Here is a 26103-nt window from a genome sequence, read left to right as displayed (position 1 = left end):
GACACTCTGTGTGAGAGAGAGCTTCACTGTGTGTGTGAGAGAGAGAGATCACTCTGTGTGTGTGTGACAGGAATCTACATTCCATGTGAGGGAGATCTTCACTCTGTGTGTGTGTGTGTGAGAGAGAGAGAGATCTCCACTGTGTGTGTGTGTGTGTGTGTGTGTGTGTGAGAGAGAGAGAGAGAGAGATCTGCACTCTGTGTGAGAGTGAGAGAGAGATCTACACTCTGTGAGAGAGACCTGCACTCTGTGTGTGAGACAGAGAGAGAGATCTGCACTCTGCGTGTGTGTGAGAGAGAGAGATCTCCACTGTGTGTGTGTGTGTGTGTGTGTGTGTGTGTGTGAGAGAGAGAGAGAGAGAGATCTGAACTCTGTGTGAGAGTGAGAGAGAGATCTACACTCTGTGAGAGAGACCTGCACTCTGTGTGTGAGACAGAGAGAGAGATCTGCACTCTGCGTGTGTGTGAGAGAGAGAGATCTCCACTGTGTGTGTGTGTGAGTGGGAGATCTGCACTCTGTGTGAGAGTGAGAGAGAGAGAGAGATCTACACTCTGTGAGAGAGATCTGCACTGTGTGAGAGAGAGATCTGCACTGTGAGAGAGAGAGATCTTCACTCAGTGTGTGAGTGTGAGAGAGAGATCTGCACTCTGTGTGTGTGTGTGTGTGTGTGTGTGAGAGAGAGAGAGAGACTGTACTTTGTGTGTGAGAGATCTGCACAATGTGTGTGAGAGAGAGATCTACACTGTGTGAGAGAGAGAGATCTTCACTCAGTGTGTGTGTGAGAGAGTTCTGCACTCTGTGTGTGAGAGAGAGATCTGCACTCTGTGTGTGAGAGTGAGAGAGATCTGCACTCTGTGTGAGAGAGAGAGATCTGCACTCTGTGTGTGAGAGTGAGAGAGATCTGCACTCTGTGTGAGAGAGAGAGATCTGCACTCTGTGTGTGAGAGGGAGAGAGATCTGCACTCTAATGTGTGTGAGAGTGAGGCACCTTCAATAACAACAAAAGACAGAAGTAGGGTAAATACTGAAAGGCTTTTATTCGCAGTAAAATATGACTTCCATGCTAAGTGTCTGCCCCGGACTGAGGGAGAGGAGCAAGGCGAAATCACCTTTATTCAGGGATCTGTGGGAGGAACCACAGTGGCAGTCAGCAGAGGGGCGTGTCCAGACAGTTAACCCAGTTACAACATATATATGGTTTACCACAGAGAGTGAGAGAGATCTGCACTCTGCATGAGAGAGACCTCCACTCTGAGAGAGAGACCTACACTCTGTGTGTGTGAGAGAGTGAGAGAGATCTTCACTCTGTGTGTGTGTGTGAGAGAGAGAGAGATCTTCACTCTGTGTGTGTGTGAGAGAGATCTGCACACTGTGTATGTGAGTGTGAGAGAGAGATCTTCACTCTGTGTGAGTGTGAGAGAGATCTGCACTCTGTGTGTGTGTGAGGGAGAGAGATTACACTCTGTGTGTGTGACAGTGAGAGAGATCTGTACTCTGTATGAGAGAGATCTGAACTGTGTGTGTAAGAGAGAGAGATTGCACTTTGTGTGTGAGAGAGATCTGCACTCTGTGTGTGAGAGAGAGAGATCTGCACAGTGTGTGTGAGAGAGAGAGATCTGCACAGTGTGTGTGAGAGAGAGATCTTCACTCCGTGTGTGAGTGTGAGAGATCTACACTGTGTGAGAGAGAGAGATCTGCACTCTGTGTGTGTGAGAGAGAGTGAGAGAGATCTGCACTGTGTGTGAGTGTGTGAGAGAGAGATCTGCACTCTGTGTGTGAGTGTGTGTGAGAGAGAGAGAGATCTGCACTGTGTGTGTATGAGAGAGAGATCTTCACTGTGTGTGAGAGAGAGTTCTGCATTGTGGGTGTGTGTGAGAGCGATCTGCACTGTGTGTGAGAGACAGAGATCTTCACTCTGTGTATGAGTGTGAGAGAGAGATCTGCACTGTGTGAGAGAGAGAGATCTTCACTCTGTGTATGAGTGAGAGAGAGATCTGCACTGTGTATGAGTGTGAGAGAGAGATCTGCACTGTGTGTGAGAGAGAGAGATCTTCACTCTGTGTATGAGTGTGAGAGAGAGATCTGCACTGTGTATGAGTGTGAGAGAGATCTGCACTGTGTGTGTGTGAGAGAGAAAGATCCTCACTCTGTATGTGAGAGAGTTAGCGAGATCTGCACTCTGTGTGTGCGAGAGTGGCTATATGGCATTTGTGTCATGCCTTGTATATTGAAAAGTGTGTGTGCTTGTGAGTGTGTGAGTACCACCCTATCAGCTTCTGCATAACCTGAATGGATATCTCTATCTCCCTCTCCCTCTCACACACACACACACACACAACACGCACCAACCACACCACAGTGGTCTGACAGTGAGAGTACAAGACAGACTTACAAAAACAATACATTTAAGCCAAGGCAGCTGACTCCCACATACATACATATACACTCAGTGGCCATTTTATCAGTTCTGACGAAGGGTCTCAGCCCGAAATGTTGACTGTTCGTTTCCACGGATGCTGCCTGGCCTGCTGAGTTCCTCCAGCGTGTTGTGCGTGTTACTTTATTAGGTACACCTGCTTTTAATGCAAATATCTAATCAGCTAATCATGTGGCAGCAGCTCCACATGATTAAAAGCATACAGACATGGTCAAGAGGTTCAGTTGTTGCTCAGACCAAACATCAGAATGGGGAAGAAATGTGATCTCAGTGACTTTAACCATGGGCGCCAGAGGGAGTGATTTGAGTATCTCAGAGACGGCTGATAACCTGGGATTTTCACACACATTTTTACAGAGAATGGTGCGAAAAGCAAAACAAAACATCCAGTGAGCAGCAGTTTTGGGGGTGAAAGTGACTTGTTAATGAGAGAAAATGTCTTCTCTCATTAACATTGAATCTTTGGACACTACCTCACTTTTTATATACAGTATTTCTGTTTTTGCACTTTTTAAATTTGTTCAATATATGTAATTAATTTACTTGTTTATTTATTATTATTATTTTGATTTTTTTCTCTCTCTGCTAGATTATGTACTGCATTGAACTGCTGCTGCTAAATTAACAAATTTCACCTCACATGCCGGTGATGATAAACCTGATTCTGATTCTTTTTCTTCCAGTCCTGATGAAGAGTCTTGGCCTGAAATGTCGATGTACTCATTTCCATAGACGCTCCTGCCCTGCTGAGTCCCTCCAGCTTGGGTTTCCAGCATCTGCAGATTTTCTCTGGTTTGTTCATGAGAGAGGTCGGACGGGAATGGCCAGACTGGTTCAAGCTGACAGGAAGGCAACAATAACTCAAGTAACCACATGCCACAACAGTGATGCGCAGAAGAGCATCTCTGAATCCACAACATGTCAAACCTTGAAGTGGATGGGCTACAGCAGCAGAAGACCATGAACATACACAGGAGGGTCCTTATCAAGTGGCACATGTATGTGAACGTGTGAACACTGCACACAACACCGTACACACACACATACACAGATGCATACATAACCCAACAGGCATGTACAGGATAATTTTCATACAAATAATTCTATCAGCCTGTGAAGCTTATATGCATCATCGACAGACAAACAGGTGCATAAACACAATGCACAAATAAAACATAGAATTGTATAGCTCATTTCGGACCCTTCAGCCCACAATGTTATACTAACCTTTTAATTTACTCCAAGTTTAATCTAACACTCCCTTCCATAAGCCCTCCACTTATCTTTAATCCACGTGTCTATCTCTCTTAAATATACCTAATGTATTCATCGCTTCTGCCACCTGTCAGTGTGTTCCCCACACCCACCACTCCCTGTGTAAAAAACCTACCTCTGACATGTCTACCACTACACTTTCCTCCAATCACATTAAGGTTTTGCCCTCATATATTAGCCATTTTCACCCTGGGACAAAAGGTGCTGGCTGTCCACCCTGTCAATGCCTCTTATCACCTTGTACACCTCTATCAAGTCACCTCTCATCCTCTTTCGCTCCAGAGAGAAAAGCCCTAGCTCGCTCAACCTTTCCTCATAAGACATGCTCTCGAATCTGGGCAGCATCTACACTGCACCCTCTCTAAAGATCCTACACCCTTCTTATTATACAGTGACACAATACTCCAAGTGTGGGCTGATGAGAGTTTTATGGAGCTGCAACATTACCTCATGGCACTTGAACTCAATCCCCTGCCTAATGAAGGACAACACATTGTAAGCCTTCTAACCATCCTATCAATTTGTGCAGCATGGGTCTACGAACATGGACCCTCAAGATCCCTCTGTTCCACCACTGTTGAGAATCCTGCCATTCACCCTGTACTCTTGCCTTTAGGTTTGATCTTCTGAACTGACTTTTGTCACTATAATCAGTCTTTTAGGTATTTTAAGTGTTAAAAATTAGTATGGCTGTCTCTGTATGGAACCACAGGAAATGGGACAGATTTTTTAATGAGTATTTCTCTTCAGTTTCTACTGTACAGAATATGAGGAAGTGAGTGGTGACTTGGACCACATACAAATTAGTGAGGGAGTACTGAAAGTCTTAAAGTGCACTAAGGTGAATAAATCCCAGGGCATGACCTTGGGCCTTGTGGGAAGCTAAAGAAGAAATTATGGAGACCCCTGCAGAGATTTCTGCTTCACCTCTGACAACAGGTGAGGTCCTGGAGGACTGAAGAGTGGCTAAATTGTTTAAAAAGGGTAGCAAAAACAAGCCAGGGAACTACAGGGCAGTTTGTCTGAGAGCGGTGTGGATAAATCAAAGGTGATTCTGAGGGACAAGATCAACCAACCTTTGGAGAGACAGGTCTGATTCAAAACAATCAGCACAGCTGTGTGCATGGGAAGATGTGTTAGCTAATCTCTTGGAGGACATAATTAAGACAGTAAATGAGGGTAGGGCAGTGGATGTTGTCCATGTATGGAACAAGCAGCCAGAGGAAGCGGTTGAGGGAGGTATAGTACACTAACCACATTTAATAGGCACCTTGCTCGGCATGGACAAGGTGGGACTGAGGACTTCTTTCTGAACTGTATGACTTTGTAACTCTATAAACACACACATCATTTAGGAATAAGAAACAAAGAAAAGAGTGGGGGGAAGAGAGAGAGAGCTAGACGGACAGACAGAGAGCTCAAAAATACAAATGACATACTATGTACAAACCCACAAGTTAATGAACACGTGCCCACGAGTACATTTCTGGAGCACAGAGAAGCAGAAGAGAAAGACACACTGACGATCTGGTGTGGGGTTTATACATTGGGAGTGCCCCTCAATGTCATTCTTCCCAAATGACATTAGATGGCCATTTCCTGCCACATTTGTGGAACAAACATTGTACCGCATATCAGCCTTTTCTGAACACATGAGCTGTTTCACTGATGAGAAACTATTACTGGAACATGATGCAACCATCAGCAAACATCCACACTTCCAACCTTTTCATCAGGAAGGTCATCAATGAAGCAGGATGGGTGGAGGGCACTGCCCTATGGAACCCTTAGAGAGATATCCTGGAGTGGGGATGAAAGACTCCCAATACCCACCTGACTCTGACCACAGGACAGGTTTCCCCTCCAGGCTCGTTGGCTCCAGGGATCTTTGATTCCATACTCACTTATCTCATTTCAGGCACGGAGGCCAGTGATGCAGACATCCGCATTCAGATGTAGGACCAGCAGACCAAGACGGACGAGGGCTGATGGCCCCCTAGGGTCAGTGAGTTGCTGGCAGGTTCTGATTTCTGAGTTCCGTGCAGGCAGGACAATCAAGGTCCAATGACACACCCCTCCCCGCGCCCCCGGTTCCCGAATTGGAGTTTGAGGCCTAGTGTTTAGTAATCAGTGGGTCCTGGGGTCAACGCCAAGGATCAAGCCTTGCGGTCGATTGGAAGTCTGGAAGTCAAAGCTTGATGGTCAGAGCCCCTTATCTGCAAATCCACTGGGGAATTCAAAGTCCAACGTCTGCGACCCTGAGCCTGAGTATGCTGGAGGTTGGAGGCCGAAAACAGCCTGTCCTGGGGTTAGAGGATTATTGGTGTGAGTGGGAGGGAGGAATTGCTGTGTTGATTGGTGCTCCCATGTTTTGCGTTGCTCTGCTGAGTCTTATAGGCAGGCTACATATGTTGGTGGTGGAAACGTGGGGGTGACACCTGTGGACTGTTCCGGACACAGCCTCGGGTGTTGGTTGTTAATGCAAATGATGCATTTCACTGTATGTTCCTAATCTTGAATCTTGATTTCGGTCGACTCCTGGCCTCTTTCTCCTTCCCCACCAACTCGTCCGGTAACAGAGCTCTCGTTCTTCCACCAATCCCACCCCTCGGGTCCAGGGTGGGCTGCTTCAGACCTGCTCTGGGATCTCCACAGAGGCCAATGCAGGAGGGGTGGGCGGACAGGAGATTCTGCAGTGGTAGAGGGGACTCCAGGAAGGTGCTCTACCACCCTGGGGCCAGGATTTTTTTATTATTCATTTACGGGATGTGGGCATCGCCAGCTAAGCCAGCATTTATTGCCCATCCCTAGTTGCCCTTGAGAAGGTGGTGATGAGCTGCCTTCCTGAACTGCTGCAGTCCCTGATTGTAGGTACACCCACAGTGCCGTTAGGGAAGGAATCCCATGATTTTGACCCAGTGACAATGAAGCAATGGTGATATGTTTCCAAGTCAGGATGGTGAGTAATTTGGAGGGGGGATTTCCAAGTGTTGGTGTTCCCAAGTACCTGCTGTTCTCGTCCTTCTAGATCGTAGCGGTCGTGGACCTGGAAGGTGCTACCTTAGGAACTTTGGTGTGTTGTTAGGATCAACGATACCTCTGAAAGAGGTCAAAGCAAGGGTCTCGTCACTGGAAGGGCTACTGGTGCCTGATGGAACAGGAGGCTAAGCATGGTGGGGCGTGTGTGCTCCTGGGCTCTGCTATTCCTGAGGGAGAGGAATGGGCCCCGGCACCCCTCCCCAGATCACCTTCACCGGGCGGGAATGTCACAAACAAGATGAAGGCCCACCGTCTGGAAGCCTGGTTTCAAGCATGTAAAAGGCACAGCCCGGCCAATGGAGCCCGTTAGCCCGAGGGAAGTCTCCACCAACCCCGTTTGCCGCCAACCTCGGACTCCAACTCCCAGAAACAAGTGGGGCCAGGGTCGGCCCGGTTGCGGACGCTACGCAGGCGCGGTAGCGTGCGCAGTTGGAGGCGGGAACGTCGGGGATCCGAGGGACGGCGCATGCTCCGCGGAGACGGCCCGCTGCTGTCAATCAAAGACGCCCGCGCAGGCGCATTGCCGGGCCCTGGACCAAGGAGGCAGGCAGTGTGAGAGCATCGCAAAGCGCATCTGTAGCCAATATGAAGGACCGCACACAGGAGCTCAGGAGCGTAAGAAACAAAGATCATATATCTGTTTCCCTGAAATGCACGTCCCTGCCCTTTTGTTCAAAGTAATGAAAGAGTAAAAATTCCATTTTTTGAAAAAAAAACCTTATTTTCCCGTGCATGCAATTGTTAATATTTTATGATTTATTTAATTATCGCCTTTTGGCTTTTTTTTCCCGGGGAGGAGTTGGGAGGGCGGAGGGAAAACGTTGCAGCATTCGGGCAAGTGAGGGAGAAAAAGGTCACAAGATAGGGAATGCCAAGATCATTGCAACAGGGTCGGTCTGAGAGCAGCAGAAGTGATGTTACGGGATTTGATGATTTGCAAAAGAGACGGGAGCGGGGGAAGAGAGAAAACCCTTTCCTATTCGGATTCGTTTACTGACTTGCCCCCCCCGAACCCTCCCCTCCCCCACAGCTCCTCCCCGTTAATAACCATGGCAGATTTCCAATAACGGGGCTGATGCGCTGTGTCACCGGCGGGTGACACATCTTCCTGTCGCAGACCAGCCTCTCATTTGCTGGATGTGCACAGCACGGCGACCTGGCTGTCTTTTAACCTTGCCCGGGCCCATTGCTCTCTGCAGAAGGGGACCGACGCTTGGACGGGGTCGCTGCTCTCTGAGACCGGGGCAGCTCACCATTGGTTTCTGTGGACTGGAAGGCTGGCAGGGCTGGGGGTCCTGGTCGGAGATCTCTCTGACCCTTTGCTCTACCTCAGAGACAACCGGGAGAGGGGGTACAAGGTCCTTCAAGGGGGTCAGGCTCCTATTACTTCAGGGGACTGCTGGGCCGGCAGACTCAGGCTCTCCCCATGGAGAGACAGGGCAGCGAGGCTGAGAAAGACAGGCCCAGAGGCTAGAGCCCAGGCACCTGAGGCCTGATGGCAACGGAGTGATGGTAAACGAGAGGCGGAACTAGTGAAGGGCAAAGAGTTCCAGTAGGGTGACAGAGGCCGGGAGGGATGGAGTCACAAAATGCAGAAGGGGTGACAGATGGAGGTCGTCACAGATGTGTAGAGGGGGTAAGGGAGGGAGTGGATCACAGACAGAAAGGGGTGTAGAGGAGGGCAGACCCAGGAAGAGGTGTGGAGGGAGAGGGTCACAGAGACATAGATGGGCGAGGGGAGGGAGGGAGTCAGTCATGGAGGGAAGGGGTTACAGAGATGGAAGGAGCAACATGGATCAAAGTGATAGGAAGATGGGGGGGTTGGGAGAAGTGAGTAGGGGTGAGGGGGTGTTGGCATCATGGTGAGGGGTGTGTTTGTGTCACTGTGATGGGTGTGTCAGAGTTACAGTGATGGGTGTGTCGGTATCACTGAGGGGTGCAAGAGGTGTTACAGTGAGGGGTGTGGGGCGTGTCAGTGTCACAGTGAGGAGCTCAAAGTAAATTTATTTTCAAAGTTCGTATATGTCACCACGTACAACCCCGAGATTCATTTTCTTGTGGGCATACTCAATAAATCGATAACAGAATAATAACCATAACAGAATCAATGAAAGACCGCACCAACCTGGGCAACAACCAGTGTGCAAAAGACAACAAATTGTGCAAATACAAAAAGAAAGAAATAATAATAATAATAAATAAATAAACAATAGATATCAAGAACATGAGATGAAGCGTTGTTGAAAGCAAATCCATAGGCTGTGGGACCATTTCAATGATGAGGCAAGTGAATCTATTCCCCTCTGGTTCAAGAACCTGATGTTTATGGGGTAGTAACTGTTCCTGAACCTGGTGGCGTGAATCCTCAGGCTCCTGTACCTCCTTCCTGATGGCGCTGACAAGAAGAGAACGTGTCTTGGGTAGTGGGGCTCCTTGATGGCGGATGCTGCTTTCCTGTGACAGTGTGTAGATGTGCTCAATATTTGGGAATGCTTTACCCATGGACTGGACTGTGTCCACTACTTCTTGAAGGATTTCCATTCAGGGCATTGGTGTTTCCATACCAGGCTGTGATACAGCCAGTCAGTATACTCTCCACCACACATCTATAGGAGTTTGATAAAGTTTTAGATGTCATGCTGAATATTCGCAAACTCCTGAGGAAGCAGAGGTGCCGCCATGTTTTCTTCTCAATCCCACTTCTATGCAGAACCCAGTTCAGCTCTCCCGAAATAATGGCACCAAGGAATTTAAAGTTGCTGAACCTCTCCACCTCTGATTTCCCAATGAGGACTGGCTCATGCTCCTGTGGTTTCGTCCTCCTGACGTCTATAATCAGCTCCTTGGTCTTGCGGACATTGAGTAAGAGGTTGTTGTTATGGCAGCACTGGGCCGAGTTTTCAGTCTCCGTCCTCTCTGCTGATTCATCACCACCATTGATTCAGCCCAAGACATGATGTCATCAGCAAACTTGAGTATGACATTGGAGCTTTGCTTAGCCACACAGTCATAAGTGCAAAGCAAGTAGAGCAGGGGGTGAAGCACACAGCCTTGTGGTGCATCTGAGCTGATGGAAATCGTGGAGGAGATGTTGTCAAAGCAAACAGACTGGGTCGGCAAGTGAAAAAATCGAGGATCCAATTGCACAAGGAGGAATTGAGGTCAAGGTCTTGAAGCTTTTTGCTTTGTTTTGAGGGAACGTTGGAATTGAATGCCAAGCTGAAGTCGATAAAGAGCATCCTGATGTATGCATCTTTGCTGTTCGGATGTTCCGAGATCGAGTGAAGAGCCGATGAGATGGCATCTGCCGTGGACCTGTTGCTCCAGTAGGCAAATTGGAGTGGTTCAAAGTCACCTCTCAGACAGGATTTGATATGTTTCCTCGCCAACCTCTCCGAAACCTTCCTTACAGTGGATATCAGTGCTATTGGGTGATAAACATTGACGCAGGTCACCACATTCTTCTTAGCACTGGTATGATTGAAGCCTGCTTGAAGCAGGTGGGTGGCTCAGAGTGCTGAAGCGAGAGATTAACAATCTCTGAACGCTCCCGCCAGATGATCAGCACAGGTCTTTAGTACTTGGCCAGGTACCCCTTCTGGGCCGCGTGCTTTTTGTGGGTTCACCCTCCCAAAGTGGGCCTCAGACACTGAAATCACAGGGTCAGTGGGAGCTGTAGCGGTTCGCCATAGCTTGACAGTCAAACCAAGGTCAGTATAGAAGGCATTGAGCTCAGCTGGAAATGGAGCCCTGTTGTCACCTGTGTTGTGAAATTTCACTTTGTAATGGGTGAAATATTCAAGCCCTTCTAGAACTGTCAAGCATCCTTCAGTAATTTCCGGTTGAGTCTGGAATACCAGTACGCCTGGCAGATGCCTATCTGGAGATTCCACCAGCACCACTTGTAACGTCCTTGTGAGAGGTCTGGTTGGTGTTACAGTGCTGGGTGTGGGGTGTGTGTGTTACAGTTAGGGGTGTGGGATGATTCAGTGTTACAGTGCTGGGTGTGGGGTGTGTCGGTGTTACAGTGAGGGGTGTACGGTGTGTCAGTGTTACACTGGGGGGTGTGGTGTGTGTCAGTGTCACCGTGAGGGGTGTGTGGTGTGTCAGTGTCACATTGAGGGGTGTGGGGTGTATCGGTGTCACAGTAAGGCGTGTGAGGTGTGTCTTTGTTACAGTAAGGGGTGTGGAGTGATTCAGTGTTACAGTGAGGGGTGTGCGATGTGTCTGTGTCACTGTGAGGGGTGTGGGGTGTGTCGGTGTTACAGTCCGGGGTGTGGGTGTGTCGGTGTCACAGTGAGGGGTAGGGATGTGTCAGTGTTACAATGAGGGGTGTAGGTGTGTCAGTGTCACAGTGAGGATGTGGGATGTGTCGGTGTCACAGTGAGGGGTGTGGGGTGTGTCGGTGTCACAGTAAGGGGGGTGGGGTGTGTCAGTGTCACAGTGAGGGGTGTGGGGTCTGTCAGAGTCACAGTTGGGTGTGAGGTGTGTCGGTGTTACATTGTGGGGTCTGGGGTCTGTTGGTCTTACCGTGAGGGGTGTGGGGTGTGTCGGTCGAACAGTGAGGGGTGTGGGGGGTGTCAGTGTCACAAGTGAGTGGTGTGGGGTCTGTCGGTCTTACCGTGATGGTTTGTGGGGTGTGTCGGTGTCACAGTGAGGGGTGTGTGGTGTGTCGGTGTCTTAGTGAGGGCTGTGGGGTGTGTCAGTCTCACAGTGAGGGGTATTGGGTGTGTCAGTGTTACGGTGAGGGATGTGGGGTGTGTCAGTTTTATGGTGAGGGGTGTGGGTTGTGTCGGTGTCACAGTGAGGGGTGTGGGTGTGTCACTGTTACACTGAGGGGTGTAGGGTGTGTCGGTGTTACAGCGAGGGGTGTGGGGTGTGTTGGTGTCACAGTGAGTGGTGTGGGGTGTGTCAGTCTTACCGTGAGGGGTGTGGGGTGTGTCAGTGTCACAGTGATGGGTGTGGGGTGTGTCGGTGTTACAGTGAGGGGTGTGGGGTGTGTCAAAGTCACAGCGAGGGTTGTGGGGTGTGTCAGTGTCACAGTGAAGAGTGTAGGGTGTGTTGGTATTACAGTCAGGGGTGTGGTGTGTGTCGGTTATACAGTGAGGGGTGTGGGGTGTGTTGGTGTCACAGTGAGGGGTGTGGAATGTGTCGGTGTCACAGTGAGGGGTGTCGGGTGTGTTAGTGTTACAGTGCGGGGTGTGTCCATGTCACAGTGAGGTTTGTGCAGTGTGTCAGTGTTACAGTGAGGGGTGTGGGGTATGCCTGTGTTACAGAGATGTGTGTGGCATGTGTCGGTGTCACAGTGAGGGGTGTGGGGTGTGTCAGTGTCACAGTGAGGGGTGTGGGGTGTGTTAGTGTCACAGTGATGGGTGTGGGGTGTGTCGGTTATACAGTCAGGTATGTGGGGTGTGTCGGTGTCACAGTGTGGGGTGTGTTAGTGTCACAGTGATGGGTGTGGGGTGTGTTGGTGTTACAGTCAGGGGTGTGGGGTGTGTTGGTGCTACAGTCAGGTATGTGGGGTGTGTCGGTGTCACAGTGTGGGGTGTGTCAGTGTCACAGTGATGGGTGTGGGGTGTGTCGGTGTTACAGTGAAGGGTGTGGGGTGTGTCAGTGTTGTGTATCGATGTCACAGTAAGGGGTGTGGGGTGTGTCTGTGTAGCAGTGAGGGGTGTGAGGTGTATCGGTGTCACAGTAAGGGGTGTGGGGTGTGTCGGTGTAGCAGTGAGGGGTGTGAGGTGTATCGGTGTCACAGTAAGGGGTGTGGAGTGTGTCTGTGTCAAAGTGTGGGGTGTGTCACTGTCACAGTGGGGGGTGTGGGGTGTTTCTGTGTTACAGTGAAGGGTGTGTCAGTGTCACTGTAAGGAGTGCGGTATATGTTACCCTACAATGAAGAGTGAAGCGTGTGTCGTTGTCACACTTTGGGGACCGTATGTGTGTTGGTATTGCAATGAAGCCTGTGGGTTGTGTCAGTGTGATGGTGAGGGTTGCCGGTGTGTTGATGTCACAGTGAAGTGTGTGGGGTGTGTTGGTTTTACAGTGAGGGGTGAGTTGCGTCTTGGTGTTACAATGAAAGGCGTGTGGTGTGTTTTTGTCAGAGTGATGGGTGTGCGGTGTGTTAGGGTCACAGTGAGAGGTGTGGGATGTTTGGGTGTCACAGTGCAGGACGTTGGTGTGTTCATGTTACAATGAAGGGTGCGTCAGTGTCACTGTGAGGGGTGTAAGATGTGGTTTGTGTGCCCTGTCACAGTACGGTTGAGATGTGTGTCAGTGTTACAGTGAGGGATGTGGGGTGTGTTATTGTCAAAGAGTGTGGGGTATGTCAGTGTTACATTGAGGGGTGTGTGATGGGTCAGTGTTACAATGAAGTTTGCGTCAGTGTTACTATGAGACTTGTGGGATATGTCGGCCCTATAGTGAAGGCTGTGAGGAGTGTCAGTGTCACAGTGAAGCGTATGGGGTCTTTTGGTGTTACAGTGAGGGGTGTGGGGTGTTTCAGTGTCACAGTGAGGGGTGTGGAGAGTGTCGGTGTCACAGTGAGGGGTGTGGGGTGTTTCAGTGTCACAGTGAGGGGTGTGGAGAGTGTCGGTGTCACAGTGAGGGGTGTGGGGTGTGTCGATGTCACCGTGAGGGGTGTGGGGTGTGTCAGTGTCACAGTGAGGGGTGTGGGGTGTGTTAGTGTCACAGTGAGGGCTGCGGGGTGTGTCTGTGTTGCAGTCAGATGTGTGGGGTGTGTCAATGTCACAGTGTGGGGTGTGTGTGTGTTACAGTGAGGGGTGTGTGGTGTGTCAGTGTCACAGTGATGGGTGATGAGTGTGTTGGTGTCACAGTGATGGGTGTGAGGTGTGTCAGTGTCACAGTGAGGGGTGTGGAGTGTGTCAGAGTCACAGTGAGGGGTGGGGAGAGTGTCAGTGTCGCACTGTGTTGTGGGGTGTATCGGTGTTACAGTCAGGGGTGTTTATTGTGTCGGTGTTACACTGAGAGGCCTGGAGAGTGTCGGTGTCTCAGTGAGGGGTGAGGGGTGTGTCAGTGTTATATTGAGAGATGTGGAGTGTGTCGGTGTCACAGTGAGGGGTGTGGGGTGTGTCAGTGTCACAGTGAGGGGTGTGGGGTGTGTCGATGTCACAGTGAGGGGTGTGGGGTTTGTTAGTGTCACAGTGAGGGGTGTGGGGTGTGTCAGTATCACAGTGAGGGGTGTGGGGTTTGTTAGTGTCACAGTGAGGGGTGTGGGGTGTGTCAGTATCACAGTGAGGGGTGTTGTGTGTGTCGGTGTCACACTAAGAGGTGTCGTGTGTGTCGGTGTCACAGTGAAGGGTGTGGGGTATATCTGGGTCACAATGAGTAGTGTGGGGTGTGTCGGTGTAACACTGAGGGGTGTGGAGTGTGTCTGTGTCACAGTGAGGTGTGTAGGGTGTGCCAGTATCACAGTGAGGGATGTGCAGTGTTTCAGTGTCACAGTGAGGGGTGTGGGGTGTGTCACTGTGGCAGTGACGGGTCTGGGGAGTATTGGTGTCACAGTAAGGGGTGTGGAGTGTGTCTGTGTCAAAGTGTGGAGTGTGTCACTGTTACAGTGAGGGGTGTGGAGTGTGTCAGTGTCACAGTTAGGGTTGTGGAGTGTGTCAGTGTCACAGTGAGAGGTCTGCAGTGTTTCAGTGTCACAGTGAGGGGTGTGGAGTGTGTCAGTGTCACAGTTAGGGGTGTAGAGTGTGTCAGTGTCACAGTGAGGGGTCTGCAGTGTTTCAGTGTCACAGTGAAGGGTGTGGGGTGTGTCAGTATCACAGTGAGGGGTGTTGTGTGTGTCGGTGTCACAGTGAAGGGTGTGGGGTGTGTCTGGGTCACAATGAGTAGTGTGGGGTGTGTTGGTGTTACAGTTAGGGGTGTGGAGTCTGTCAGTGTCACAGTGATGGGTGTCGGGTGTGTTGGTGTTACAGTGAGGGGTGTGGGGTGTGTCAGTGTCACAGTGAGGGGTGTGGGGAATGTCGGTGTCACAGTGAGGGCTGTCGGGTGTGTTGGTGTCACAGTGATTCTGTGGGGTGTGTTGGTGTTACAGTGAGGGGTGTGGAGTGTCGATGTCACAGTGAGGGGTGTTGTGTGTGACGGTGTCACACTAAGAGGTGTCGTGTGTGTCGGTGTCACAGTGAAGGGTGTGGGGTGTGTCTGGGTCACAATGAGTAGTGTGGGGTGTGTTGGTGTTACAGTTAGGGGTGTGGAGTCTGTCAGTGTCACAGTGATGGGTGTGGGGTGTGTATGTGTCACAGTGAGGGCTGTCGGGTGTGTTGGTGTCACAGTGATTCTGTGGGGTGTGTTGGTGTTACAGTGAGGGGTGTGGAGAGTGTCAGTGTCACAGTGAGGGGTGTGGGGAATGTCGGTGTCACAGTGAGGGCTGTCGGGTGTGTTGGTGTCACAGTGATTCTGTGGGGTGTGTTGGTGTTACAGTGAGGGGTGTGGAGAGTGTCAGTGTCACAGTGAGGTGTGTGGGGTGTGTCGGTGTCACGGTGAGAGGTGTGTCACTGTTATATTGAGGGGTGTGGGGTGTTTCGATGTCACAGTGAGGGGTGTGGGTTGTGTCAGTGTTATACTGAGGGGTGTGGGGTGTGTCGATGTCACGGTGAGGGATGTGGGGTGTGTCGGTGTCACCGTGAGGGGTGTGGGGTGTGTTAGTGTCACAGTGAGGGGTGTGGGGTGTGTCGGTGTCACAGTGAGGGGTGTGGGGTGTGTCAGTGTCACATTGAGGGGTGTGGGCTGTGTCGGTGTCACAGTGAGGGGTGTGGGGTGTGTCGGTGTCACAGTGAGGGGTGTGGGGTGTGTTAGTGTCACAGTGAGGGGTGTAGGGTGTGTCGGTGTCACAGTGATGGGGGTGGGGTGTGTTAGTGTCACATTGAGGGGTGTGGGGTGTGTCGGTGTCACAGTGAGGGGTGTGGGGTGTGTTAGTGTCACAGTGAGGGGTGTTGGGTGTGTCGGTGTCACAGTGAGGGGTGTGGGGTGTGTTAGTGTCACAGTGAGGGGTGTAGGGTGTGTCGGTGTCACAGTGAGGGGTGTGGGGTGTGTTAGTGTCACAGTGAGGGGTGTGGGGTGTATCGGTGTTACAGTCAGGGGTGTTTGTTGTGTCGGTGTTACTGTGAGGGGTGTGTTAGTATCACAGTGACGGGTGTTGTGTGTGTCGGTGTCACAGTGAGAGGTGTGGGGTGTGTCGATGTCACAGTGAGGGGTGTGGGGTTTGTCAGTGTCACAGTGTGGGGTGTGTGTGTTACAGTGAGGGGTGTGTGGTGTGTCAGTGTCACAGTGATGGGTGATGAGTGTGTCAGTGTCACAGTAAGGGGATGTGGGGTGTGTCGGTGTCACAGTGATGGGTGTGGGGTGTGTCGGTGTCACAGTGAGGGGTGTGGGGTGTGTCAGTGTCACAGTGAGGGGTGTGGGGTGTGTCAGTGTCACAGTGAGGGGATGTGGTGTGTGTTGGTGTTACAGTGAGGGGTGTGGGGTGTGTTAGTGTCACATTGAGGGGTGTGGGGTGTGTCGGTGTCACAGTGATGGGTGTGGGGTGTGTCGGTGTCACAGTGAGAGGATGTGGGATGTGTCAGTGTCACAGTGAGGGGATGTGGGGTGTGTTGGTGTTACAGTGAGGGGTGTAGAGTGTGTCAGTGTCACAGTGAGGGGCCTGCAGTGTTTCAGTGTCACAGTTAGGGTTGCGGAGTGTGTCAGTGTCACAGTGAGGGGCCTGCAGTGTTTCAGTGTCACAGTGAGGGGTGTGGAGTGTGTCAGTGTCACAGTGAGGGGTCTGCAATGTTTCAGTGTCACAGTGAGGGGTGTGGAGTGTGTTGGTGTAGCAGTGAGGGGTGTGGGGTGTGTCATTTTCACAGTGATGGGTGTGGGGTGTGTATGTGTTACAGTGAAGGGTGTGGGGTGTGTGTGTCACAGTAAGGGGTGTGGGGGTGTGTCAGTGTTATGTTGAGGGGTGTGGGGTGTGTCAGTGTCACGGTGAGGGGTGTGGGGAATGTCGGTGTCACAGTGTTGGCTGTCGGGTGTGTTGGTGTCACAGTGATTCTGTGGGGTGTGTTGGTGTTACAGTGAGGGGTGTGGAGTGTCGGTGTCAGAGTGAGGGGTGTGGGGTGTGTCAGTGTCACAGTGAGGTGTGTGGGGTGTGTCAGTGTTATATTGAGGGTTGTGGCGTGTGTCAGTGTTATATTGAGGGGTGTGGGGTGTGTCGGTGTCACAGTGAGGCGTGTGGGGTGTGTCGGTGTCACAGTGAGGGGTGTGGGGGTGTGTCAGTGTTATGTTGAGGGGTGTGGGGTGTGTCAGTGTCACGGTGAGGGGTGTGGGGGTGTGTCAGTGTTATATTGAGGGGTGTGGAGTGTGTCGGTGTCACAGTGAGGGGTGTGGGGTGTGTCGGAGTCACAGTGAGGGGTGTGGGGGTGTGTCAGTGTTATGTTGAGGGGTGTGGGATGTGTCAGTGTCACGGTGAAGGGTGTGGGGTGTGTCAGTGTTATATTGAGGGGTGTGGGGTGTGTCAGTGTCACAGTGAGGGGTGTGGGGTGTGTCAGTGTTATTTTGAGGGTTGTGGCATGTGTCAGTGTTATATTGAGGGGTGTGGGGAGTGTCAGTGTCACAGTGAGGGGTGTGGGGAGTGTCAGTGTTGTATTGAGGGTTGTGGGGTGTGTCGGTGTCACAGTGAGGCGTGTGGGGTGTGTCGGTGTCACAGTGAGGGGTGTGGGGGTGTGTCAGTGTTATGTTGAGGGGTGTGGGGTGTGTCAGTGTCACGGTGAGGGGTGTGGGGTGTGTCGGTGTCACAGTGAGGCGTGTGGGGTGTGTCGGTGTCACAGTGAGGGGTGTGGGGGTGTGTCAGTGTTATGTTGAGGGGTGTGGGGGTGTGTCAGTGTTATGTTGAGGGGTGTGGGGTGTGTCGGTGTCACAGTGAGGGGTGTGGGGTGTGTCAGTGTTATGTTGAGGGGTGTGGGGTGTGTCGGTGTCACAGTGAGGGGTGTGGGGTGTGTCAGTGTTATATTGAGGGGTCTGGAGTGTGTCAGTGTTATATTGAGGGGTGTGGGGTATGTCAGTGTTATATTGAGAGGTGTAGGGTGTGTCAGTGTCACAGTGAGGGGTCTGCAGTGTTTCAGTGTCACAGTGAGGGGTGTGGAGTGTGTCAGTGTCACAGTGAGGGGTCTGCAGTGTTTCAGTGTCACAGTGAGGGGTGTGGAGTGTGTTTGTGTAGCAGTGAGGGGTGTGAGGTGCGTCATTGTCAGAGTGATGGGTGTGGGGTGTGTATGTGTTACAGTGAGGGGTGTGGGGTGTGTCAGTGTTATATTGAGGGGTGTGGAGTGTCAGTGTCACAGTGAGGGGTCTGTAGTGTTTCAGTGTCACAGTGAGGGGTGTGGGGTGTGTCAGTGTTATATTGAGGGGTGTGGAGTGTGTCAGTGTTACATTGAGGGGTGTGGGGTGTGTCAGTGTCACAGTGAGTGGATGTGGGGTGTGTCAGTGTTATATTGAGGGGTGTGAGGTGTGTCGGTGTCACAGTGAGGGGTGTGGGGTGTGTCAGTGTTATGTTGAGGGGTGTGGGGAGTGTCAGTGTCACAGTGAGGGGTGTGGGGTGTGTCAGTGTTATATTGAGTGGTGTGGGGTGTGTCAGTGTCACAGTGAGGGGTGTGGGGTGTGTCAGTGTTATATTGAGCGGTGTGGGGTGTGTCAGTGTCACAGTGATGGGTGATGAGTGTGTCAGTGTTACAGTGAGGGGTGTGTGGGGTGTGTCAGTGTCACAGTGAGGGGTGTATGGGGTGTGTCAGTGTCACAGTGAGGGGTGTGGGGTGTGTCAGTGTTATATTGAGGGGTGTGAGGTGTGTCGGTGTCACAGTGAGGGTGTGTCAGTGTTACAGTGATGGGTGTGTGGGGTGTGTCAGTGTTACAGTGAGGGGAGTGTGGAGTGTGTCAGTGTCACAGTGATGGGTATGGGGTGTGTCAGTGTTACAGTGAGGGGTGTGGAGTGTTGGTGTCACTGTGAGGGGTGTGGGGTGTGTCAGTGTCACAGTGTGGGCTGTGTGTGTTACAGTCAGGGGTGTGGGGTGTGTTAGTGTCACAGTGAGGGGTGTGTGGTGTGTCAGTGTCACAGTAAGCAGTGATGAGTGTGTCAGTGTTACAGTGATGGGTGTGTGGGGTGTGTCAGTGTTACAGTGAGGGGTGTGTGGAGTGTGTCAGTGTTACAGTGAGGGGTGTGGGGTGTGTCGGTGTCACAGTGATGGGTATGGGGTGTGTCAGTGTTACAGTGAGGGGTGTGGGGTGTGTCAGTGTCACAGTGTGGGGTGTGTGTGTTACAGTGAGGGGTGTGGGGTGTGTTAGTGTCACAGTGAGGGGTGTGCAATGTGTCAGTGTCACAGTGAGGGGTGTGGGGTGTTGCAGTGTAACAGTGAGGGGTGTGGAGTGTATCGGTGTTACAGTGAGGGGTGTGGGGTGTGTCAGTATCACAGTGAGGGGTGTTGAGTGCGTCGGTGTCACACTGAGAGGTGTCGTGTGTGTCGGTGTCACAGTGAAGGGTGTGGGGTATGTTGGTGTGACAGTGAGGGGTGTGGGGTGTGTTGGTGTTACAGTGAGGGGTGTGGGGTGTGTCAGTGTCACAGTTAGGGTTGTGGAGTGTGTCAGTGTCACAGTGAGGGGCCTGCAGTGCTTCAGTGTCACAGTGAGGGGTGTGGATTGTGTCAGTGTCACAGTGAGGGGCCTGCAGTGTTTCAGTATCACAGTGAGGGGTGTGGAGTGTGTCAGTGTCACAGTGAGGGGCCTGCAGTGTTTTAGTATCACAGTGAGGGGTGTGGAGTGTGTCAGTGTCACAGTTAGGGGTGTAGAGTGTGTCAGTGTCACAGTGAGGGGTCTGCAGTGTTTCAGTGTCACAGTGAGGGGTGTGGAGTGTGTCAGGGGTGTGGAGTGTGTCAGTGTCACAGTGAGGGGTCTGCAGTGTTTCAGTGTCACAGTGAGGAGTGTGGAGTGTGTCGGTGTAGCAGTGAGGGGTGTGGAGTGTGTCAGGGGTGTGGAGTGTGTCAGTGTTACAGTGAGGGGTGTAGAGTGTGTCAGTGTCACAGTGAGAGGTCTGCAGTGTTTCAGTGTCACAGTTAGGGTTGTGGAGTGTGTCAGTGTCACAGTGAGGGCTCTGCAGTGTTTCAGTGTCACAGTGAGGGGTGTGGAGTGTGTCAGTGTCACAGTTAGGGGTGTGGAGTGTGTCAGTGTCACAGTGAGAGGTCTGCAGTGTTTCAGTGTCACAGTGAGGGGTGTGGAATGTGTCAGTGTCACAGTGAGGGGTGTGGAGTGTGTCAGTGTCACAGTGAGAGGTCTGCAGTGTTTCAGTGTCACAGTGAGGGGTGTGGGGTGTGTCAGTGTCACAGTGAGGGGTGTGGAGTGTGTCAGTGTCACAGTGAGGGGTCTGCAGTGTTTCAGTGTCACATTGAGGGGTGTGGAGTGTGTCAGTGTCACAGTTAGGGGTGTGGAGTGTGTCAGTGTCACAGTGAGGGGTCTGCAGTGTTTCAGTGTCACAGTGAGGGGTGTGGAGTGTGTCAGTGTCACAGTGAGGGGTCTGCAGTGTTTCAGTGTCACAGTGAGGGGTGTGGAGTGTGTCAGTGTCACAGTGAGGGGTCTGCAGTGTTTCAGTGTCACAGTGAGGGGTGTGGAGTGTGTCTGTGTAGCAGTGAGGGGTGTGAGGTGTGTCATTGTCACAGTGATGGGTGTGGGGTGTGTATGTGTTACAGTGAGGGGTGTGGGGTGTGTGTGTCACAGTGAGGGGTGTGGGGAATGTCGGTGTCACAGTGAGGGCTGTCAGGTGTGTTGGTGTCACAGTGATTCTGTGGGGAGTGTCAGTGTCACAGTGAGGGGTGTGGGGTGTGTCAGTGTTATATTGAGGGGTGTGGGGTGTGTATGTGTTACAGTGAGGGGTGTGGGGTGTGTCAGTGTTATATTGAGGGGTGTGGGGAGTGTCAGTGTCACAGTGATGGGTGATGAGTGTGTCAGTGTTACAGTGAGGGGTGTGGGGTGTGTCAGTATTACTGTGAGGGGTTTGGGGTGTGTCAGAGTTACAGTGAGGGGTGTGGGGTGTGTCAGTGTCACAGTGAGGGGTGTGCAGTGTTTCAGTGTCACAGTGAGGGGTGTGGAGTGTGGCGGTGTAGCAGTGAGGGGTGTGAGGTGTATCGGTGTCACAGTAAGGAGTGTGGAGTGTGTCTGTGTCAAAGTGTGGGGTGTGTCACTGTTACAGTGAGGGGTGTGGAGTGTGTCAGTGTCACAGTTAGGGGTGTAGAGTGTGTCAGTGTCACAGTGAGGGGTCTGCAGTGTTTCAGTGTCACAGTTAGGGTTGTGGAGTGTGTCAGTGTCACAGTGAGGGGTCTGCAGTGTTTCAGTGTCACAGTGAGGGGTGTGGTGTGTGTCAGTGTCACAGTTAGGGGTGTGGAGTGTGTCAGTGTCACAGTGAGGGGTCTGCAGTGTTTCAGTGTCACAGTGAGGGGTGTGGAGTATGTCAGGGGTGTGGAGTGTGTCAGTGTCACAGTGAGGGGTCTGCAGTGTTTCAGTGTCACAGGGAGGAGTGTGGAGTGTGTCGGTGTAGCAGTGAGGGGTGTGGAGTGTGTCAGGGGTGTGGAGTGTGTCAGTGTTACAGTGAGGGGTGTAGAGTGTGTCAGTGTCACAGTGAGAGGTCTGCAGTGTTTCAGTGTCACAGTTAGGGTTGTGGAGTGTGTCAGTGTCACAGTGAGGGGTCTGCAGTGTTTCAGTGTCACAGTGAGGGGTGTGGAGTGTGTCAGTGTCACAGTGAGAGGTCTGCAGTGTTTCAGTGTCACAGTGAGGGGTGTGGAATGTGTCAGTGTCACAGTGAGGGGTGTGGAGTGTGTCAGTGTCACAGTGAGAGGTCTGCAGTGTTTCAGTGTCACAGTGAGGGGTGTGGAGTGTGTCAGTGTCACAGTTAGGGGTGTGGAGTGTGTCAGTGTCACAGTGAGTGGTCTGCAGTGTTTCAGTGTCACAGTAAGGAGTGTGGAGTGTGTCTGTGTCAAAGTGTGGGGTGTGTCACTGTTACAGTGAGGGGTGTGGGGTGTATCGGTGTTACAGTCAAGGGTGTTTGTTGTGTCGGTGTTACTGTGAGGGGTGCGTTAGTATCACAGTGACGGGTGTTGTGTGTGTCAGTGTCACAGTGAGAGGTGTCGGGTATGTTGGTGTCACAGTGAAGGGTGTGGGGTATGTCTGGGTCAGAATGAGTGGTGTGGGGTGTGTCAGTGTCACAGTGAGGGGTGTTGGGTGTGTCAGTGTTATATTGAGGGGTGTGGGGAGTGTCAGTGTCACAGTGATGGGTGATGAGTGTGGCAGTGTTACAGTGAGGGGTGTGGGGTGTGTCAGTGTTACTGTGAGGGGTTTGGGGTGTGTCAGAGTTACAGTGAGGGGTGTGCAGTGTTTCAGTGTCACAGTTAGGGTTGTGGAGTGTGTCAGTGTCACAGTGAGGGGTCTGCAGTGTTTCAGTGTCACAGTGAGGGGTGTGGGGTGTGTCAGTGTCACAGTTAGGGGTGTGGAGTGTGTCAGTGTCACAGTGAGGGGTCTGCAGTGTTTCAGTGTCACAGTGAGGGGTGTGGAGTGTGTCAGTGTCACAGTTAGGGGTGTGGAGTGTGTCAGTGTCACAGTGAGGGGTCTGCAGTGTTTCAGTGTCACAGTTAGGGTTGTGGAGTGTGTCAGTGTCACAGTGAGGGGTCTGCAGTGTTTCAATGTCACAGTGAGGGGTGTGGAGTGTGTCAGTGTCACAGTGAGAGGTCTGCAGTGTTTCAGTGTCACAGTGAGGGGTGTGGAATGTGTCAGTGTCACAGTGAGGGGTGTGGAGTGTGTCAGTGTCACAGTGAGAGGTCTGCAGTGTTTCAGTGTCACAGTGAGGGGTGTGGAGTGTGTCAGTGTCACAGTTAGGGGTGTGGAGTGTGTCAGTGTCACAGTGAGGGGTCTGCAGTGTTTCAGTGTCACAGTGAGGGGTGTGGAGTGTGTCTGTGTAGCAGTGAGGGGTGTGGGGTGTATCGGTGTCACAGTAAGGAGTGTGGAGTGTGTCTGTGTCAAAGTGTGGGGTGTGTCACTGTTACAGTGAGGGGTGTGGGGTGTATCGGTGTTACAGTCAAGGGTGTTTGTTGTGTCGGTGTTACTGTGAGGGGTGCGTTAGTATCACAGTGACGGGTGTTGTGCGTGTCAGTGTCACAGTGAGGGGTCTGCAGTGTTTCAGTGTCACAGTGATGGGCCTGCAGTGTTTCAGTGTCACAGTGAGGGGTGTGGAGTGTGTCAGTGTCACAGTGAGGGGCCTGCAGTGTTTTAGTGTCACAGTGAGGGGTGTGGAGTGTGTCAGTGTCACAGTTAGGGGTGTAGAGTGTGTCAGTGTCACAGTGAGGGGTCTGCAGTCTTTCAGTGTCACAGTGAGGAGTGTGGAGTGTGTCGGTGTAGCAGTGAGGGGTGTGGAGTGTGTCAGGGGTGTGGAGTGTGTCAGTGTTACAGTTAGGGGTGTAGAGTGTGTCAGTGTCACAGTGAGGGGTCTGCAGTGTTTCAGTGTCACAGTGAGGGGTGTGGAGTGTGTCAGGGGTGTGGAGTGTGTCAGTGTCACAGTGAGGGGTCTGCAGTGTTTCAGTGTCACAGTGAGGAGTGTGGAGTGTGTCGGTGTAGCAGTGAGGGGTGTGGAGTGTGTCAGGGGTGTGGAGTGTGTCAGTGTTACAGTGAGGGGCTGTAGAGTGTGTCAGTGTCACAGTGAGGGGTGTGGAGTGTGTCAGTGTCACAGTTAGGGGTGTGGAGTGTGTCAGTGTCACAGTGAGAGGTCTGCAGTATTTCAGTGTCACAGTGAGGGGTGTGGAATGTGTCAGTGTCACAGTGAGGGGTGTGGAGTGTGTCAGTGTCACAGTGAGAGGTCGGCAGTGTTTCAGTGTCACAGTGAGGGGTGTGGAGTGTGTCAGTGTCACAGTTAGGGGTGTGGAGTGTGTCAGTGTCACAGTGAGGGGTCTGCAGTGTTTCAGTGTCACAGTGAGGGGTGTGGAGTGTGTCTGTGTAGCAGTGAGGGGTGTGAGGTGTGTCATTGTCACACTGATGGGTGTGGGGTGTGTATGTGTTACAGTGAGGGGTGTGGGGTGTGTGTGTCACAGTGAGGGGTGTGGGGAATGTCGGTGTCACAGTGAGGGCTGTCGGGTGTGTTGGTGTCACAGTGATTCTGTGGGGAGTGTCAGTGTCACAGTGAGGGGTGTGGGGTGTGTCAGTGTTATATTGAGGGGTGTGGGGTGTGTCAGTGTCACAGTGAGGGGTGTGGGGTGTGTCAGTGTTATATTGAGGGATGTGGGGTATGTCGGTGTCACAGTGAGGGGTGTGGGGTGTGTCAGTGTTATATTGAGGGGTGTGGGGTGTGTCAGTGTCACAGTGAGGGGTGTGGGGTGTGTCCGTGTTATATTGAGGGGTGTGGGGAGTGTCAGTGTCACAGTGATGGGTGATGAGTGTGTCAGTGTTACTGTGAGGGGTTTGGGGTGTGTCAGAGTTACAGTGAGGGGTGTGGGGTGTGTCAGTGTCACAGTGAGGTGTGTAGGGTGTGCCAGTATCACAGTGAGGGGTGTGCAGTGTTTCAGTGTCACAGTGAGGGGTGTGGAGTGTGGCGGTGTAGCAGTGAGGGGTGTGAGGTGTATTGGTGTCACAGTGAGGGGTGTGGAGTGTGTCGGTGTCACAGTGAGGGGTGTGGAGTGTGTCTGTGTCAAAGTGTGGGGTGTGTCACTGTTACAGTGAGGGGTGTGGAGTGTGTCAGTGTCACAGTTAGGGGTGTAGAGTGTGTCAGTGTCACAGTGAGGGGTCTGCAGTGTTTCAGTGTCACAGTTAGGGGTGTGGAGTGTGTCAGTGTCACAGTGAGGGGTCTGCAGTGTTTCAGTGTCACAGTTAGGGTTGTGGAGTGTGTCAGTGTCACAGTGAGGGGTCTGCAGTGTTTCAGTGTCACAGTGAGGGGTGTGGGGTGTGTCAGTGTCACAGTTAGGGGTGTGGAGTGTGTCAGTGTCACAGTGAGGGGTCTGCAGTGTTTCAGTGTCACAGTGAGGGGTGTGGAGTGTGTCAGGGGTGTGGAGTGTGTCAGTGTCACAGTGAGGGGTCTGCAGTGTTTCAGTGTCACAGTGAGGAGTGTGGAGTGTGTCGGTGTAGCAGTGAGGGGTGTGGAGTGTGTCAGGGGTGTGGAGTGTGTCAGTGTTACAGTGAGGGGTGTAGAGTGTGTCAGTGTCACAGTGAGAGGTCTGCAGTGTTTCAGTGTCACAGTTAGGGTTGTGGAGTGTGTCAGTGTCACAGTGAGGGGTCTGCAGTGTTTCAATGTCACAGTGAGGGGTGTGGAGTGTGTCAGTGTCACAGTGAGAGGTCTGCAGTGTTTCAGTGTCACAGTGAGGGGTGTGGAATGTGTCAGTGTCACAGTGAGGGGTGTGGAGTGTGTCAGTGTCACAGTGAGAGGTCTGCAGTGTTTCAGTGTCACAGTGAGGGGTGTGCAGTGTTTCAGTGTCACAGTTAGGGGTGTGGAGTGTGTCAGTGTCACAGTGAGGGGTCTGCAGTGTTTCAGTGTCACAGTGAGGGGTGTGGAGTGTGTCTGTGTAGCAGTGAGGGGTGTGGGGTGTATCGGTGTCACAGTAAGGAGTGTGGAGTGTGCCTGTGTCAAAGTGTGGGGTGTGTCACTGTTACAGTGAGGGGTGTGGGGTGTATCGGTGTTACAGTCAAGGGTGTTTGTTGTGTCGGTGTTACTGTGAGGGGTGCGTTAGTATCACAGTGACGGGTGTTGTGTGTGTCAGTGTCACAGTGAGAGGTGTCGGGTATGTTGGTGTCACAGTGAAGGGTGTGGGGTATGTCTGGGTCAGAATGAGTGGTGTGGGGTGTGTCAGTGTCACAGTGAGGGGTGTGGGGTGTGTCAGTGTTATATTGAGGGGTGTGGGGAGTGTCAGTGTCACAGTGATGGGTGATGAGTGTGTCAGTGTTACAGTGAGGGGTGTGGGGTGTGTCAGTATTACTGTGAGGGGTTTGGGGTGTGTCTGAGTTACAGTGAGGGGTGTGGGGTGTGTCAGTGTCACAGTGAGGTGTGTAGGGTGTGCCAGTATCACAGTGAGTGGTGTGCAGTGTTTCAGTGTCACAGTGAGGGGTGTGGAGTGTGGCGGTGTAGCAGTGAGGGGTGTGGGGTGTATCGGTGTCACAGTTAGGGGTGTAGAGTGTGTCAGTGTCACAGTGAGGGGTCTGCAGTGTTTCAGTGTCACAGTGAGGGGTGTGGAGTGTGTCGGTGTAGCAGTGAGGGGTGTGGAGTGTGTCAGGGGTGTGGAGTGTGCCAGTGTCACAGTGAGGGGCCTGCCGTGTTTCAGTGTCACAGTTAGGGTTGTGGAGTGTGTCAGTGTCACAGT

The 26103-nt window shown here is 52.1% G+C and overlaps 1 protein-coding gene across 1 annotated transcript in view; it reads left to right on the top strand.

The window, feature by feature from the left end:
* Positions 1 to 7271: 7271 nt before the first annotated feature.
* stx1b (syntaxin 1B) overlaps positions 7272 to 26103 on the top strand; it is a 118947-nt gene continuing 100115 nt past the window's right edge. Inside the window, exon 1 of the mRNA XM_063062393.1 lies at positions 7272 to 7366. Coding sequence (XP_062918463.1) covers positions 7337 to 7366 — 30 coding nt within the window. The 5' untranslated portion in view covers positions 7272 to 7336. The remainder of the gene's footprint in view (positions 7367 to 26103) is intronic.

The sequence above is a fragment of the Mobula hypostoma genome, chromosome 11 (genome assembly GCF_963921235.1).
Source record: "Mobula hypostoma chromosome 11, sMobHyp1.1, whole genome shotgun sequence".
Lineage (NCBI taxonomy): Eukaryota > Metazoa > Chordata > Chondrichthyes > Myliobatiformes > Myliobatidae > Mobula > Mobula hypostoma.
The sequence above is the reverse complement of the archived record's forward strand: the minus strand, read 5'-3'. Positions and strand labels throughout refer to the sequence as shown.